The sequence below is a fragment of the Rissa tridactyla genome, chromosome 4, assembly GCF_028500815.1.
Source record: "Rissa tridactyla isolate bRisTri1 chromosome 4, bRisTri1.patW.cur.20221130, whole genome shotgun sequence".
Classification (NCBI taxonomy): Eukaryota; Metazoa; Chordata; class Aves; order Charadriiformes; family Laridae; genus Rissa; species Rissa tridactyla.
This window is the reverse complement of record NC_071469.1, coordinates 70007738-70025725: the sequence shown is the minus strand read 5'-3', so window position 1 is coordinate 70025725 and position 17988 is coordinate 70007738. Positions and strand designations below refer to the sequence as shown.

At 61.5% G+C, this 17988-nt stretch overlaps 1 protein-coding gene across 1 annotated transcript; it reads left to right on the top strand.

Moving 5' to 3' along the window:
- Nucleotides 1-1237: 1237 nt before the first annotated feature.
- NID2 (nidogen 2) lies at nt 1238-17892 on the top strand. The gene is given in 24 exon segments (XM_054199438.1): nt 1238-1550; nt 2620-2928; nt 5846-6078; nt 6360-6483; nt 6485-6767; nt 7376-7525; nt 7603-7848; nt 8086-8286; nt 8455-8673; nt 9233-9376; nt 9704-9832; nt 9924-10055; nt 10139-10258; nt 10354-10590; nt 11183-11419; nt 11587-11693; nt 11695-11809; nt 11973-12142; nt 12980-13109; nt 13318-13489; nt 14029-14186; nt 14858-14981; nt 16931-17043; nt 17131-17892. Coding segments are annotated over 24 exon segments (4056 nt in total). The 5' UTR covers nt 1238-1358; the 3' UTR covers nt 17142-17892.
- Nucleotides 17893-17988: the final 96 nt, after the last annotated feature.

Sequence of the window (17988 nt, the reverse complement as noted above, 5' to 3'; positions counted from 1 at the left end):
TCCTCGAAGGCTGAGGACAGCGTCCAGCTGGCCTGAACCCGGCTCGAAGCCCTAATGGTTTTCCATGGCCAGGCAAGGAGTCTCCCTCCAAGGGCTGGAGCCGACGAGATGACTGCAGCCAAGAGGGGGGGGAGGCGGAAGCCAGTCCGGATGCGGCCCCTGCGGTCACACTCGCCAGGACAAGATGGGCTTCCAAACCAGCTCATCCCTGGTCCCAGGATGGGCAGGAGCTGCTTTCCAGGATAGAGGGGACAGTGGCCACAGTGACATGTCCCCCATCACCGCAACAGGGAGAGGGTGGAGAGCATCCAGCTGCTTCCCTTGCGAGGATTCCTGCTGGGAATGCCATGAATGTGTCCCTGATTTATTTCTCTCACCAGCCCACGGGGTTTGACACTTCTCTCCTTGTTATCTGGCATTCCTGGGGCATGTATACGTTTTGGGACAGATGCGATACTAAACGCTGGCCCGGGGCCCGGGAAGCGGGAAGGGCTCCAAGAAGATGGAGCGGAGCTTTTGGCCGCTCCCAGCCTGGATTTCCAGGAGCACTCCGTGAGTCCGGCTGCTTGGATTTGGTGGTGGTGGGGGGGGGGGGGTGTCCTTTCACCCCAACACCCCGAAACAAAGCCAAGGAGCCCCTCCAGCTGCCCCTCCTCCAAGCATTGACCCCCCCCCCTTCCCCCAGACTTCTCAGGATGGAGAAGGCGGACGATGGGTCTGAGAAAGGATAAACAGCGGCGACCGCTCGAGCCGCACGACGTGATTTTGGCCGGGTGGCTGTTCCAGCTTTCCACGCACCACCCACCCCCCCCCCCCCAACCAACCCCCAGCCCTGTCCCCTGCCGATACGGAGTCACGGCTCAAGGGGAACCGAGGGGAATGGCCGGGGCCTCTCGCCCACGCTCCGGTCCCGACCCCTCCTGGCCGCGGGCCCGGCTCCGGGGGCGTCGCGGCGGCGGGGAGAGGGGGGACGCGGGGCCCCGGGGAGCGGCGGGGCACGGAGGGGAGAGAGGCGGGGGGAGGGGATCCCCGCTCTGCCCCCAACCCCGGGATGCCGCCGTGGTACCCAGCCCGGCGGGGGCGGCGGAGGTGGGGTTGGGGTGTGGGGGGGGGGTGTGTCGCATCCCGGGGCGGATTTTGGGGTAAGCCTCGATTGGTCGGGGCCGGGGCAGGGGGATCCAATGGCGGGCTGGTCCCGCCCCCGCCACGGCGCGCCCCGTCCCGCCCCGCCGGCTCCGGTTCCCTCCGCCGGGTCGGGGCCGTCCCGTCGGGTCCGCTCCGCTCCTCCGCTCCGCTTCGCCCCGTGGGTGCCGTCGAGGGCCGGGGAGGGGGTGGGAGCCCCGCGGGCCGGCGGAGGGATGCGGCTGGCGGTGATGGTGGTGGCGGCGGCGGTGGTGGCGGTGGGGACAGCCCTGCCCCGCCGGGGGCTGCTGCCGCACGGCCCGGCCCGCGGCGATGCCCGGCTGCGGCCCGGCGACGACGAGAGCTCGCCCGGGCTACCGCTCCGCCGGGCCCTGCGCCTCTACGGCCGCGCCGCCCGCCGCCTCTACGTGAGTCCCCTCCTCCCCCCGGCCCCCCTTCCTCCTCTCCATCATCTCCCTCCGTCCCTCCATCTTCCCATCCCTCCCTCCTTCCCTCCCTCCATCCTGCTATCCCTCTCCCCATCCTTCTGTCCCTCTCTCCACCCTTCCATCCTTCCCTACACCTTTCCATCCCTCCCTCCACCCTTTCATCCCTCCCTCCACCCTTTCATCCCTCTCTCCCTCCTTCCATCCCTCTCTCCCTCCTTCCATCCCTCCCTCCACCCTTTCATCCCTCCCTCCACCCTTTCATCCCTCCCTCCACCCTTCCATCCTTCCCTCCATCCTTCCATCCTTCCCTCCATCCTTCCATGCTTCTCTCCATCCTTCCATGCTTGTCTCCATCCTTCTGTCCCTCTCTCCATCCTTCTATCCCTCCCTCCACTCTGCTATTCCTCTCTCCCTCCTATCCCTCCCTCCCTCCATCCTATCGCTCCCTCCCTCCTTTTATCTCTCCCTCGCTCCCTCCTTCCCACCCTCCTTCTATTCCTCCCCCCCTCCTTCTATCCCTCCCTCCTTCCGTCCCTCCCTGTCTCTCCATCTTCTCACCCTCCTCCTCTCCATCCCTCTGTCCCACCATCCCTCTCTCCTTCTATCTTTTCCCCCCTTGATCTTTCCATCCCTCCTCCCACTCGCCCCCTTTCTCCCCAGCCATTCCCCTCAACACCCAGCTCCCCTTCCTCCTTCACCCCTGCCCCTCCATACGTGTCCTGGCTGCACCACCACACGTGTCTTTTCACCATCCATCCCTTTTCCCCCTCCACCCTGCTCCCACTGTCCCGTGCCCGGTGGCTCCGGCTGCAGAGGAACAAGAGGGCTTTCTCCTTCGCAGCTGTTTCCCCGCCAGCAGCGGCTGCAGCTGGGATGGCCCCTGAGCTGCAGCTCTCTGGGGGATGGAGAAGCCCGAGGTCTTTGTTTTCTCCCTGGCCGGATGGGGCCACGCGGCCTCAGGGCTCGGGGAGGGGGGGGACATGGTGGGGGGACACATGGTGGAGGCACCTCTGCAGCTCCTGAGCACCCTGCACCGCTCTCCCTGCAGGTGGGGACCAACGGGGTCATCTCCACCCAGGATTTCCCCAGGGAGACCCAGTACGTGGATGACGATTTCCCCACAGACTTCCCCGTCATCGCTCCCTTCCTGGCCGACCTGGACACCTCCGATGACAGAGGGAACATCTACTACCGGCAAGACGACTCTCCGGCCGTGCTGGGCCAGGCAGCGGGCTACATCCAGGCTGGGTTCCCCCGCACCGCCGGCTCCTTTGTGCCCACCAATGCGTTCATCGCCACCTGGGAGGACGTGGGTGCCTACCAGGAGCTCTCGCAGGACACCGAGCCCTCCAAGAAGGTGAGGCCAATGGGCTGAGGTCGGACGCCCATCCTACATGTCATGAGAGGATGAGCATCCCAAATGCTCGGTCTCTTCTTTCCGGGCAGCTGGATGGTGGGTCCAGCCTTGGATGAGCATCGGGGGGAGACATGGAGCTTCTCCTCTCTGCTCAGAGCTGCGGTGGCGGTGGGCCTCTTGGCTTTGCTGATGGGCAGAAGAAGTTTAGAGGTTGCTTTCCACTCCGTGCTTGGCAGCGCTCAGGCTTTTCCCTGCTTTTCAGGCAAAGCTTTTCAGTGCTGGTGGCTCTGGATTTGAAGGGCAGAGTTGGGTGGGGAGAGCCGTGTCCCAGGTCACCCATCAGGCTCCAGACCTTTTGCCGGTGGCTTGAGGCTGGTCCTTCCTTCTGCCCGCAAGTTTATTAATGCCAGCGGCGAGGAACCGGCTTTAGAGTTTCCACCGTGGGTTGATTTTGTGTCTGGAAAACAAGCTCGTAGGTGGCCCGCCAGGTCCGGGAGGTGACCTGTGCTCTCCGCCCGCGGGCTGATAAGGCTCCTGCGTGGGTGGACCTACAGCGCTGCCTTTCCCTGAAAACGCTGGATCCGCTGCTGGGGCAGGAGCTGTCGCGTTAGGCTGACGACGTGCCGAGGAGATGACGGTGACGCTCTGCCGGCAGGACGGGCTTCTCGAAACGAGCTGAATGCGACGGAGCTGCGAGAGGGAAAAGTCGGGTGATGGATACCCAGAGCCACGCGATGGGTGACGGGCTCGCACCGCCGTGGGGGCGGGGGCTGAACCCAAGGCCCCATCAACAGCCACCAGGTCCCCATGGGCCACCAGGAGCCGTCCCCCCCGTTCCGGGGCCCTTCAGTAGTGGGTTGCTGAGAGAGAAGCCAAGCAGGGGAAGAAATTGAGGTTTGGAAGGGAACAACGCACATTTTTTCCTCTAATTTAAAACTTGGGAAAGCAGCTGAAGAGATGCCATCAGGGGCCTCGCAGCGACCTCGCAGCCATCGAAAACGCAGCCTCCTCTTCTCTCCCCAGTTGTTGGGGTTGGTTTATTTTTTATGGTTTTGTTCACCCCCCCCCCCCCCCTCTGAGGAGTTGGATCAAGTTTTAAAATGAAACCGGTCTCGCTTGGAAACGAGCGGCTCCGGGGAAAGCTTCATTCAAGCCGCGCTGAAATGCAGCTTGTGCCTGTGCTTTGCTGAACTCCCCTTTAGCCAAAACTGCTAAAAAACCCCTCCCCAAACGCCACTTTTTTTTTTTTTTTTTTTCTTTACAAAATATGCCGTTTGTTGAAACGCTGCCCTCCCGCTGCTCAGAACCCGGATTGACCTCGAAGCATTTACCCCCGGCTTTGGAAAGTCACGGCTCATCCTTTTTGAGCTTCGAAAGCAGAAACTTGGGTTAAGATGAGGGGGGGGGGGGTTTAGAGGGGGTTAGAGGCTTCCCCTCCTCTCCCAGCCTTGGGGGTCCTGCCCTTCCGGGACCCCGGCAGCGCTGCCCTGTCCCTTCCAGCTCCTTGAGGACGCGCTCATAGTCCCTGCGGTGACATTTTTCCAGGGCTGCGGAGTGGGGCGAGAGCTGACCCCGCTTCTGCGAGAGCAAAAATTGCCCTTTGGGCTGGAATTTGCCCTTTGCAGGGAGCAAAAGGGTAGTGTGTGCGTGGTGGGGGGGGGAAGGGTTGGCCCCCCCCCTCCCTCTGCCCTCCGATGCCACCACGGCACTGTCACCCAGCGGGTCGTGTGTCCCCCCCGCCCCCCAACCGCAAGGCAAAATGAGCCCCGCAGCTGCTGCTGTGACTTGGCTGCGTGGGGGAGGAATCCAACCCCGGGGGGGGGGGGGGCGTGTTATTCCCCCCCCTGCCCCAGCTTTTTGGCCGCCTTTGCGTGGGGGGGTCTCTGAATGCCCGAGCGTGCGACGCACACAACAAGGCTCTTTATACCCCGCGGGGCCGCCGGGGGAAACCCTGCGATGCCCCCAAAACTGGGGCTGGCGCTGCGGGGACAGGCAGGGCAGGGCTGGGCTGGGGGGGGGGGTTGGTGTGGAGGGGGGGAGCCCCCACCCCAGCTGCTCGGGGGGTGAAACTGGGAATTTCATCATTTTTCCTAGGCTCGGGCAACCTTAACCATCTCCTCGGGAAGAGCTGCTCCTGTGCGCTTATAGCGATTTATCTGGGGAGCGGGACGTATGCTGGGGGGCACGTGTTGGTTTCAGGGCGACCAGGGAGGGGGCGGGGGGGGAAATGCGTGTGGATTCTCCGGTGGCTCGTAAGGGTTGTGCTCGTCCCGCAGCCGGCCCATCCGTGGGTTATGGCCACGGTCCCGCTCCCCGGCGCGGCCCCCGAGCTGGCAGGGCAGGCAGCCAGCGTGCCTATAGCGGGACGTATGGGTGTGGGGAAGGCGGCAGCACACGCATGGGTTTTTTTCCTGAGGAAACCAAGCTAAAACAGTTCTCAGGGCTGGGGGGGGCGGGGAGGCGGGGGGGGGGGGGGGGTGCGGTTTGCAGGTTTTCCTCCGGTGCTGATGGGACGGAGCGGGGGCTGCTGGCGATGGGAGCGAGGGGCTCCTGGGCACGGCACGGGGCTGTCACCGCCCTGTGTGGCAGCTCCGAGGGACACCCCTGCGGCCAAGTGGCTGAGGTGGGGGGCGGAGGGGGGGGTGGCCTGGCTGTGTCCTGGGCTCCCCGGGGAGGATGCTGTGCATCTGCCCAGCACGTTGCGCCGCGGTTTGGCCGTGCTCGAGCAGCCCCTGCTCTTCCTCAGGAGGTGTCTGCAGGCTGCTGGAGGGCTCTTTTGGGGGGCTTCCATGCCCTGCTGTGTGCAGGGGTGGGGGGGTGGGTGGCTGTCACGTCCCCAGTCCCCTTCCCTGTCTCAGTCCTCCACTGGGGTCTTGCCCTTCCATGATGTCCGTCTGTCCCGCTCTCCCCTCGGCAGCTCAACACCTTCCAGGCGGTCATAGCCTACAACGATGAGGACACCTACGCCATCTTCCTCTACCCCGACGGCGGCCTCCAGTTCCTGGGGACGCGACCCAAGGAGTCCTACAACGTCCAGCTGGAGCTGCCGGCCAGGGTGGGCTTCAGCTGGGGGGACGGCGATGACCCGAAGAGGGACGCGCTCTTCCACAGCCTGGCCAGCAGCGAGCAGGCTCTGAGGCAGCTGGAGCGGTGCGTGGGGCTGGGGCTGGGGGGAGGATGTGTGGGGCAGGCAGGGGCAGCAGGGTCGCCTTCTCCAAGTTCCCAGAGCCTTTTAAAGGCTGGAAGAAGGAGGGGAGTGAGCTGGGGGTGATGGGTTGCACCGGGAGGGGGTGCTCAGCCCCACATGCAAGGGAGCTTTTTGGGATTTGTGGGTCCGTGGTTAGGGGACCGGGAGTGGTGGGGGGGACACCTTTGGGGTGGGTTTCCCCCCACGGCTGTGATGGACGTGTGTGTGTGCTGCTGTCCTGCAGGGAGAGCAACGCGGGGGTACCCGGCGTGTGGGTCTTCCACGTGGGCAGCGTGGCCCCCCTGGAGCACGTGGAGCCGGGGGGCGGCGGGGAACCCATCCCCCGTGTGCCGCAGAGCCCCGTGCATCGCGCCACCGCCCCCCCGCCATGCCGACCACGCGTCCCCGGAGCTGCCGGCGCGCCAGGGCTCAGGGGTCACGCCATCGCATCCCCACCACCCGCCCCGCGCCCCGGCGCTGCCGGGCGTCGTCCCCAAGGGGCTGCCGGCGTCCCCAGGGCGGGAGCAGAGCCACCGGCTGTACCCCGCCGGGGACAGCGGAGCCTGGCAGAGCTACTCTGCCAACCCCTCTTCCTACAGCTCCGGCCATCACGGCGTGGGCGTGGAGGAGGACGTGCATTTTAACCCCGACGGTGAGTGACGGGGACACGTCTCGTGGCGGGCAGCTCCCTAAAAAAGAAAAAAAAAAAAAAAAAAAAAAAAAAAGGCCCTCTTTGCTGCAAGCTCATCCCTTCCCGAGCAGCTGGGGCTGGAGCTGAGCGAGGGCTGGCATCGCTCCTGCAAAGCTGCTGCCCTTCCAGCTCCGTTCCTCCCGGCCAAATCCCGCTGCCAAGGGGCTGCTGGAGCCATACGGCCCCGCGCACTGGGTTTGCCGCCGCTCTGTCCCGTGTTGCAAGGAAGGAAGCTCCGGGAATGGGGATGGGAAGCTCAGGGGACATGTCCTGGCATGGGGCCAGGGCTGGGGAGCCGCCGTGGCATGTGTCCGGGGGAGCAAAGCCCCGTCTTTTTGTCTGTGTCCCAAAAATACGCAGGAATTCGATCTCTCGCCCTCTGTCAGCTCTGCCTGAAATCAGGCAACAGGTTTGACACCCTCAGCATCCTGGGGCGGCTTTCTTGGGAATCGCTGCAGCCGGCTGTCCACTCTCCCCAGGGTGTTTTTGGGACCGGGGGTGGCATGGTGCCCACCCTGAGGAAGGGTGGCTTGGACCCCGTGTCCCCAACCCTTTCCCCTCGGCCCCAGGGTTCACCTACAGCGCGGCCAGCAGGGAGACGTGCGCCCGGCACCACGGGACCTGCTCCCCGCATGCCTTCTGCACCGACTACGCCGCCGGCTTCTGCTGCCACTGCCGGGCCACCTACTACGGCAACGGGCGGCAGTGCCTGCCCGAAGGTACGTGGGGCGGGTGGCGGGGATGGGTGCCCCATGCCTGGGTGGCCGCTGCCAGGGGTGCCCATCTCCCTGCCCAGGGGCCGTGCATCGCCTCAACGGGAAGGTGAGCGGGAGCCTGACGGTGGGACGGGCGTCCGTCCGCTTCCAGGACGTGGATCTTCACGCCTACATCGTGGGCAGCGACGGCCGAACCTACACGGCCATCAGCGGGGTGCCCCAGCCCGCTGCCCGTGCCCTCCTGCCCCTCCTGCCCGTCGGAGGGCTCTTCGCCTGGCTCTTCGCCCTGGAGGAGCCCGGCTCCGAGAACGGCTTCAGCATCACGGGTGAGCGGGGGCGCGGGATGTGCCACCACCATGGCCCGTTGCTCCGAGGGACATGGCTCCCCGTGGGGTGGCCTGGCGCAGATGCGGGGTGACGCGTGGCTTGGGCTCCTCCGATGACCTCCCCCCGTTCAGCTGGCCGTCGCCTCCCTCGCGGGTGTGCCGGAGGAGCCCGGAAGGATGCTTTGGGGAACGTATCCCTAAAAATCCTACAACCGAATGTTCCCTTTTCCTGCCCAGGCGCTGAATTCACCCAGAGCCTGGAGGTGACCTTCTACCCCGGGGAGGAGAAGGTCCACATCACTCAGACGGCCGAGGGCCTGGGGCCGGACAATTACTTAAGCCTTAAGACCCACATCCAGGGCCAGGTGCCGTTTCTCCCGGAGAACGTCACCGTCCACATTGCTCCCTACAAGGAGCTCTACCACTACTCCAGCTCAGGTAGGAGCCCATGCTCACCCCCATGCTCGGCTTCTTGCATCCCCATTGCTGCGTGCCCCCACTTGGAGCTGCCCAAAACCACTGCCGTTCCCAACATCCGAGAGACGCCGATGCTGAAGCCCGTTTTCCCCCCTCTCATCCCATGGGGTTTTTCTTGCTGTCCCGCAGCCGTGATGTCCTCTGCTCACCGGGAGTACGTCCTGGCCGCCGGGACGGCCAACCACACCTTGTCCTACCGCCTGCACCAGAACATCACCTTGGCCGGCTGCCCGCACGCCCGCCTGCCCGCCCGGCAGCGGCTCAGCGTGACACGTGCCTTCGCCCTCTACGATGGCCACGAGCACGTCCTGCGCTACGCCCTGGCCGCCCGTGTCGGCTCGGCGCCAGGTGAGCTCCGTCTGGGGGATGCTGCCGTCCCCCCGCCCGCTCCCAGAGGCTGCAGCGTTGCTCGCTTTGCCCAAAAACAGCCAAAAAAGAGGGGTTTGGGACGGCTGCAGGAGGGGTGGCACCGGGTACATGGCCGTGGGTGCCTGCGCGGGATGAGGGTGCAGCGGTGACGCCTGTGTTGGGCTTACAGGAAAGATGGGGACAGACTTTTTAGCAGGGCCTGTTGCGATAAGACGAGGGGTAGTGGTTTTAAACTGAAAGAGGGAAGATTTAGACCAGATATAACGAAGAAACTTTTTACGCCGAGGGTGGCGAGATGCTGGCCCAGGTTGCCCAGAGAGGTGGGAGATGCCCCGTCCCTGGAAACATTCCAGATGGGGCTCTGAGCAACCTGATCGAGTTGAAGATGTCCCTGCTCATGGCAGGGCCATAGGTGGCCTTTAAAGGTCCCTTCCCACCCAAACCATTCTGTGATTCTTTAAGTGGGAACAGCCATTCCCTCTTCCCCGTGTCTCCCAGGCCTTTTCCCCGCTAACGTCCGTCCCCTCCTTGCCTGCAGACGATGTCGAGAATCCCCCGGTGAACCCGTGCCACGATAACACACACGCCTGCGAGGCGACGGCACGCTGCCAGCCCGGTGCGGGGATGGAGTACACGTGCGAGTGCCCGGCCGGGTACCGCGGAGACGGCCGGGGCTGCCGAGGTGAGCGGGGGCTGCGGACGGGTGTCGGGGGGGGAAGGCTAGTGCACCCCGTCCCCCACGGGGCACCGTGGTGGCCACAGCCGTTTGGGGTGCTGGGACGTGCAACAGCATCGCAGCACCCGCAGGCTCAAGAGCTCCTGGAGCTGCACCGAGGATTTGGGTGAATCACAGGGGGAAACTGAGGCAGGGTGCTGGGGGGCTGCCGGGGAAGTGGAGACATGGGACGGGCAGCTTGGGGCGGGATGTCTCCCCTAGACCGGGAGCAGTCGGACGCCAAAACTGGGGGTGTCCCACCACCACTGGGGTGCCCGGTGTCTCCCCTTTTAGACGTGGATGAGTGCGCGGAGGGCCTGAGCCAGTGCGGCCCCTTCACCCTCTGCCTGAACGTGCCGGGCAGCTACCGGTGCGAGTGCCGCAGCGGGTACCGGCTGGCGGAGGACGGGCAGGCGTGTGTGCGTAAGTGACAGCCCCACGGCTCGGGATCTCCCCCATCCCTCTGCCCTGTGGGGCTCACCCCGGCCACCTCCTCACCCCTCTGTCCCCGCAGCGAGCGACCCCTGCGAGGACGGGAGGAACCCCTGCGCGCCGGGGGACCGGGCGCGCTGCCTGCCCCGCGCCGGGGGACGCCCTGCCTGCGAGTGTCTCCCCGGGTACAGCGGCGACGGCATCCACTGCGCCGGTACAGGGGGCACGGGAGGGACCGCGGGGTGGCACCGTGCCGGGGTGCCCTGCCTGGCTGATTCCCATCCTCCCCGTGCACAGACGTGGACGAGTGCGCCGAAAACCCGTGTCACCCGGCTGCCACCTGCTACAACACGCCAGGCTCCTTCTCCTGCCGGTGCCAGCCCGGCTACGAGGGCGATGGCTTCCAGTGCGCATATGGTAAGGATGCCCAGCTTGCCACCGCACCGGCTCTGCCCAGGGTGGCTTCCACCGTCCTCACTCTGCCGTTCTTTTGGCTGTCCCGATGGCGGAAGGGAGCACGCAGCGGCTGACGCCCTGCCAGCACCAGCAGCTCTACCCGCGGGCGGTGCCGCCGGGACCCTCGCCCGTGGGCGACGGGCACGTGCCCCAGTGCGACGAGGAGGGTCGGTACCGGCCCCTGCAGTGCCACGGCAGCACCGGGCACTGCTGGTGCGTGGACGCCGCGGGGCAGGAGATCGCCGGCACGCGGACGGCGCCGGGCAGCACGCCACCACGCTGTGGGAACCCAGGTCTGTGCCATTCCGAGGGGGCGAAGGGAGGTGGGATGGGGCCTTGGGCATCTCCTTGGCATCCGATGGGATTGGCAGGCACCGGAGATGCCCTGGGTTGTGTTGCGTGGCGGAGGGTGTTGAGAGGATGCTGGAGAGGCAGAGCCCTGCCTGTCCCTGCCCATCCCGCCCAGCTGTCACCAGCAGAGTGGGGTCAGGGGGGCTGCGGCCCACGGAGGGGGCTCTCTGCCCACCCGCCTGGCTGGGGGCTTCTCTGCCATGGCCTGGGTGCCAAACGGGTGGTTGGGCACCTCAGGGGGCTGCTGGGCCTTTAGGGCGCCCTGGCCCATGGTGGTTACGGTAGCAATGTCCATGGGGGCACCTCCTGTGTCACCTTGCCATGGAGGGGACAGCCATGGGGTGCCGAGCGGGGGGCTGCAGAGGGGCAGCCCCCAGCCCCTGCCCCAAGGGGGGAGACCAGGTGGTGCCGGCAGAGTGTCACCCACCACCCGCAGCCCTGGGTGAAGCGGGGCCAAACTGGGGCGGCCAAGTGGGTCCAGGGGAGCTGCGCGGCACCCCCTGAGCCGGGGGCGGGGGCATTTGCTGCCGGCAGAGGCCATCCAGCGGCTGACCCCCTGTGAACACGAGCGGCTCTACCCGCGGGCGGTGCCACCGGGACCCTCGCCTGTGGGCGACGGGCACGTGCCCCAGTGCGACGAGGAGGGTCGGTACCGGCCCCTGCAGTGCCACGGCAGCACCGGGCACTGCTGGTGCGTGGATGCTGCGGGGCAGGAGATCGCTGGCACACGGACGGCGCCGGGCAGCACGCCGCCACGCTGCGGGAACCCAGGTCTGTGCCGTCCCCTCCCCATAGCACCCCAACCCCATGGTGCTCCTCCAGCAGCCTTAGCATGGAGGGGCGCCCAGCAAGGAGAGGGGGACCCGGGGGCTCCGGCAAAGCCCTGAGTCCCCCAAACTTGCATACGGGGAGGGTGACTGTTGCCCTCCCCACGCCAGAGCCCACGGAGCGGCCCCGCACCATGTGCGAGCGCTGGCGGCAGAGCTTGCTGGAGCACTACGGCGGCAGCCCCCGCCGCGACCAGTACGTGCCGCAGTGCGAGGCGGGGGGGAGAGTTCACCCCGCTGCAGTGCCACGGGGACAGCGGGTACTGCTGGTGCGTGGACGAGGGCGGCAGGGAGATCCAGGGCACGCGCTCGGAGCCTGGCAGCACCCCGCCGTGTAAGAGCTCGGCACCCCGAGTGTGACACACACATCCCCCCCCCCCAGTCCATCTGCCACAGCATGGCCTCCTGGAGCTGCACCGCACCCTCGGGTGCAGAGCCGAGGGGCTGATGCTCCCCGAGCCATCTCTCTCCATGCGCCCCCCCCATTTATGTGCCAGGTCTCCCTAGCGTCGCGCCGCCCAGCGTCCGGCCCTCACCCCGGCCCGATGTGTCACCACCGGCCACGGGGACCTTTCTGCTCTACGCTCAGGGACAGCAGATCGGCTACCTCCCGCTCAACGGCACGCGGCTGCAGAAGGAGGCGGCGAAGACCCTGCTCTCCCTGCATGTAGAGTATCTCCAGCGCCGGGGTCGGGGTGCAGGACCAGCGGAGGGACTTAGGGACAGGCTGATGCTGCGACTCCGTGTCCCGCATCTCCCTGGACCACTCTTGTCTTGAGCTGTGATGGTTTGAGGGGTCGCCTCCTGAAGGTTGCTGTTGGTTTGTGGGGATGCTGGCCATGCCTTGGAGCTGAGATGGAGGAGGAGAGCTCTCCCCTCTTCCTCCAGCCGTCCCCAGCAGAGGGATAGGTCACAGCCAGGGGCTGCCTGTGAAGCGAAGGAGCACGGGTGCTCGCAGAGGTCCCCCGGCCATCTGTCATGGTCCCCCGGACTGCCAGCCGCACGTCTCTACTGTAAAACTTTTCCCTTCCTGGGACTCCTCTTGGAGCGTGGCCATGTCCATCTCCAGCCAGGCCAGACCGAGGGAGAGGAACGCTGCAAGCCAGGCCACTACCCTCCCTGAACCCCGGGGAACCCAAACACCTTGCCAAGTATTCCCTTTCCCCATCCTGAAGGTCATTCCTTCGGGCTGGCTTGGCTCTTGGAGCTGTCTCTCCTTCAGCCAAAGGGTTCCAAACCCATCTGGACGTGGGTGTGTGCCTGCGACAGCTGGCCTGAAAACCTCTGCTGCAGGATTCAGCCGAGGCGGGGGGGGGCGGGGGGCGAAGTAGGAACCCCTCGGTGTTGGGATTTGCTGGGGAAAAAGGGATTTGAGCGTCATGCCCTGTTCTTGCACCTTGCAGAGTGCTCCCAGTGCCGGCTGGGGGGCTAACGGTGCTCATTGAGCCTCCTGGCGATGGCCCAGGCAGGATTTCACCCCATGTCCCTTTCCCAACCCTGGCAGGGCTCCATCGTGGTGGGGATCGACTATGACTGCCGGGAGAAGACAATCTATTGGACTGATGTGGCCGGACGGACCATAAGCCGGGCGAGTCTGGAGCCAGGCTCTGAGCCAGAGACCATTATCAACTCGGGTGCGTTCCCATCACCAGTGACATCCGCCCAAAGCCACATCGGCGGGTCCACACCACTCCGTGGCCATCGCAGCGCTGGGGCTGTCCTGCTTTGGGGTCCTCTATCCGCGCTCGCATCCCTTGGCTGCGGGTCAGGCGGGTCTGGGCACTGTGACAGGTCCAGGAGCTTCATGTCCCCAGCCACCAACCACGTCTGTCCCTCTGGCAGGTCTCATCAGCCCCGAGGGGCTAGCAGTGGACCACCTGCGCCGAGCCATATTCTGGACTGATAGTGGCCTGGATAAGATTGAGCGAGCCCGGCTGGATGGCTCTGAGCGACGGGTGCTCTTCGATACGGAGCTCGTCAACCCCCGGGCCATCACGGTGGACCCCGTCCGAGGGTGAGCAGCAGCAGTTCCGAAGGGATTTGCATGCAGGGATTTGCAAGGTGCAAGTTGGACACACGCGGTGGTGGCTGAGGCCCCATCCTGACCCTGGGAGCAGCTCTCCTACAGTGCACACCCCGTAGGAGGGATTGGCTCTGTTCCCCACCTCCTCTTTTATTTAATAATTCAGGATTTGGCCAAACCTGCTGTTTCAGTGTCAGGATGTATATTATTTTTAAAAGCTTTGAAACACGCCTGGCGTTGGAAAACACAAGCCGTGCCTCTAGGGTGCTGTTGCGATACAAAATGTGCTACTCCTAAGACTCGCCCTCGTCTAGGAGCTACAGTTTGGGTCGTAAACATGTTTGACATAATCATTCTGGTTTTCTTTTAGAGATTTTTTTCAAATCAAATAAAGATTTATCTCAGGCACCCTTCAGGGGGAGAGCCAGGCATCTCTCCTGACAAGAACCAGTAACAGAGAGCCAAGCCAATCATCTCCTACCATTCCTTACTGTTGCGTGTCCTGTTTGTTCATATGATTATTTCCCAAGCAACCTTTACTGGACGGACTGGAATCGTGAAGCACCCAAAATTGAAACTTCCACTGTCAACGGAGCCAACAGGAGGGTCCTGGTGAACAAGGACATCGGTTTGCCCAATGGCCTGACCTTCGACCCCTTCTCCAAGCTCCTCTGTTGGGCAGACGCAGGTAATTTCACCCAGGACCAGTCAGACTACGACACGCGAAGCCTCCAGAGGGAGAAACCAGTTATATAGAATCACAGAATGGTTTGGGTTGGAAGGGACCTTAAAGATCATCTGGTTCCAACCCCCTGCCCTGGGCAGGGACACCTCCCACCAGCCCAGGTTGCTCCAAGCCCCGTCCAGCCTGGCCTTGAACACCTCCAGGGATGGGGCAGCCACAGCTTCTCTGGGCAACCTGGGCCAGGGGCTCACCACCCTCACAGCCAAGAATTTCTTCCTCAGATCTCATCTAAATCTCCCCTCTGTCAGTTTAAAACGGTTCCCCCTCGTCCCATGGCTCCACAGGATCCACAGGATCAAGAGTCCCTCCCCAGCTTTCCTGTAGGCCCCCTTTAGGGACTGAAAGGCTGCGATAAGGTGTCCCCAGTCTTCCCCAATAGATGGCTTTACGCCATTGCTACCTGTGGGCTTCTCTGCCCCCTTCCACTGTCCTGCCCCGAAAGACTTGGTGTGATGGGGTTGGGGGACTCACAGCATGAGTTGCTTCTACACCCTTAGGCTGGGCAGCTGTTTCAAAATTTAGTGAATCCAAAGAATGCGTTTGGTGAGGGTTTGTGTTTTTTTGGTTTTTGGGTTTTTTTTATGGCCCGCTAACTGTCTTGTGTTTAAAAAAAGGAACGAAGCACCTGGAGTGCACATTCCCCGACGGCGCGGGCCGGCGTGTCATACAGAACAACCTCAACTACCCCTTCAGCATCATCAGTTACGCCAATCACTTCTACCACACCGACTGGAGACGGTAAGGGAAGAAAACACACTCCTTCCCGCGGCCGGGAACGCTGCGCTTGGCAGTTCCTCGGCCTCCGCCACTCCCTGCTGGAGTCACACTAGGCAGCAGCTTGGGGGGGGACTTCGAGCCAGAGGGGGGGGGAATAAACACTGTCCCCAGCCTGTTCCCTGGTCCCCAGTCCCGGCACCTCACCAGAGCGCTCTCTTGGGTCTCCTGCTGTGCCACGTTCAGCAACACCCGCTTGTAACACCCGCATAGACAAGTGTACCCTCCGCTGGATAAAAAAACTGGCTGGATGGCTGTGCCCAGCGAGTTGTGATTAATGGAGCAAAATCTGGTTGGCGGCCGGTCACCAGTGGTGTCCCTCAGGGCTCAGTTTTGGGGCCAGTCTTGTTCAATCTCTTTATTGATGATCTAGACAAGGGGATTGAATGCACCCTCAATAAGTTTGCGGATGACACCAAACTAGGTGGGAGTGTTGATCTGCTTGAGGGTCGGAAGGCTCTACAGAGGGATCTAGACAGGCTGGATTGATGGGCCAAGGCCAATGGGATGAGGTTTAATAAGGCCAAGTGCCGGGTCCTGCATTTTGGTCACAACAACCCCGGGCAATGCTACAGGCTTGGGGCTGAGTGGCTGGAAAGCTGCCCGGCAGAAAAGGACCTGGGAGTGTTAGTGGACAGCCGGCTTAACATGAGCCAGCAGTGTGCCCAGGTGGCCAAGAGGGCCAATGGCATCCTGGCTTGTATCAGGAATAGCGTGGCCAGCAGGAGTAGGGAAGTCATCATGCCTCTGTACTCGGCACTGGTGAGGCCTCACCTCGAGTACTGTGTTCAGTTTTGGGCCCCTCGCTACAGGAAAGACATTGAAGTGCTGGAGCGTGTCCAGAGGAGAGCCACCAAGCTGGTGAGGGGTCTGGAGAACAAGTCCTATGAGGAGAGGCTGAGGGAGCTGGGCACGTTTAGTTTGGAGAAGAGGAGGCTGAGGGGAGACCTCATTGCCCTCTACAACTACCTGAAAGGAAACTGTAGAGAGGCAGGGGTTGGCCTCTTCTCCCAAGGGAATAACGACAGGACCAGAGGAAACGGTATGAAGCTGCGGCAAGGGAGATTTAGATTAGATATTAGGAAGAATTACTTTACTGAAAGAGTGGTCAGGCACTGGAACAGCCTGCCCAGGGAGTTGGTGGAGTCACCATCCCTGGAGGTATTTAAGAAATGTGTAGACATGGCTCTTCAGGGCATGCTCTAGTGCCCAAGATTATTGGTTTGTGGTGGGGTGTTGTGTGTGGGGTTGTGGGTGTGGAGTTTAGTTGGTGGGTGCTTTTTTTTGTGTGGGTTTTTTTGTTTTTTTTTTTTTTTTATGTGGTTGGACTCGATCTCAAAGGTCCCTTCCAACCACTAAGATTCTGTGATTCTGTGATTCCGTAAATCTCAGCGCGGAACAGTTGTTTAGAAGCAAGCCCGGCTTCCTGGGAGGGACAGAAATAGCGGTTGGGGTTGTTTTTTTTTTTTTTATTTTCAATAAAACTTGGCATAAATGGATGAATCTAGATCAAGTCCAAAGATTCCGTCCTCAGCCATTCCCTCTCCACTGCTGCCACCCAAGGCCCTTGGGGAAGTCGCCTCTATTCCCACTCCAGCTGGAAGCTCTCAAAACTTCAATCAAATCTTAGCAGATTACAACAAACACTTAAATGCTCGCCACACTTGGAGGAGATCCTCAGGGCGATAATCTCTCCTTGGAAAGCTGTCTCTGTGACTCTATCACCAAAGAGTAATGCACTGAATGAGCTGGATGTAGATTTTATGGGGCAAATTTCTTTCCACTTGCTCTGCAGGTGTTCGGGCCAATCTTTTTCGCTGCCTCTGCTCTTAAATACACGTAGACGGGGAAAAAAAAACCAAATCACCAAGTTTTATAGATGAGTAAAGCATTTCTCCCTCTTTTATCCCCAGGGATGGTGTGATAGCCATTGATAAAGAAACCGGCTCCTTTACCGATGAGTATCTTCCGGAGCAGCGATCACATCTCTACGGAATAACCGCAGTTTATCCCTACTGCCCTGGAGGTAAAGCACAAGAAAACCCACCCCCTCTTTATTGTCTGACAGCAGTTACACGCCTGACATGCTAAAGATCTCAATTTCTCTTTGCAGCAAGGAAATAGTAACTGCTATTTCGAGAAACAACGATCTTTGCACCCAAAAGAACTTCAGAGACCCAGAAAACTGTCACTGCATACAACTAAGGAGGGGGGGGGGGGAAAGCCCTTAACCAAAGCCAATGAAGCGACCTACTTTCCTGCAAAAGATTTCCAAGTATTTTTTGAAGTTATACCTCAAGTCTTTACTACTGTATTTTTTTAAAAGTGAAAAACATTGATATATTACAAAAAAGAATGGTCCTGTAAATCCTAGGCCATTACTCTAACTCTTGCTTATGCAAGCCAATTTAAAACGTAGCTTTCCTATTCAAATGTTTTATTTTATCAGAAGAAGAAGGGATTAACTTTTAATAGTTTTGACAATCTGACCAACGGGTCCTTTTATCCAAATATAAACGCCTATGGGGAGCTTTGGATTGCAGTATCTTGCTGGGTCTAAATAATCTACAGCCCTGAAGACAGAGACTGTGTGTGCTCCAGAAGCGTGCAGAACAGTGACATGATACGGCAAAGGCATTGACATTTTTCCAGAAGCCAATTCTGTATTTTCACCACTGCCTCAATGCATGTCTTTTAGTATTTATATTAGAAGAATATGCTAGAATTGATCTGTTCATGCGTGTTGGTTCTTCTAAGTGCCTTCATAGACCTACCCGGCGTAGACCGATACATGTTCAGAAATGCCATTTACGTTGTAATGCTTCACTTTTTCTAGGTTACTTCAATAATTGAATAAAATGGTTGTTTTACGTTTCCCTTTGGAGTTACTTTTTAAATATTTCAGTTGGAGGGCAGACTGTGGAGAAGCAGCAAGCAAGCCAGGAGCAAGCCGCTCCTACTGCAGGGCCTC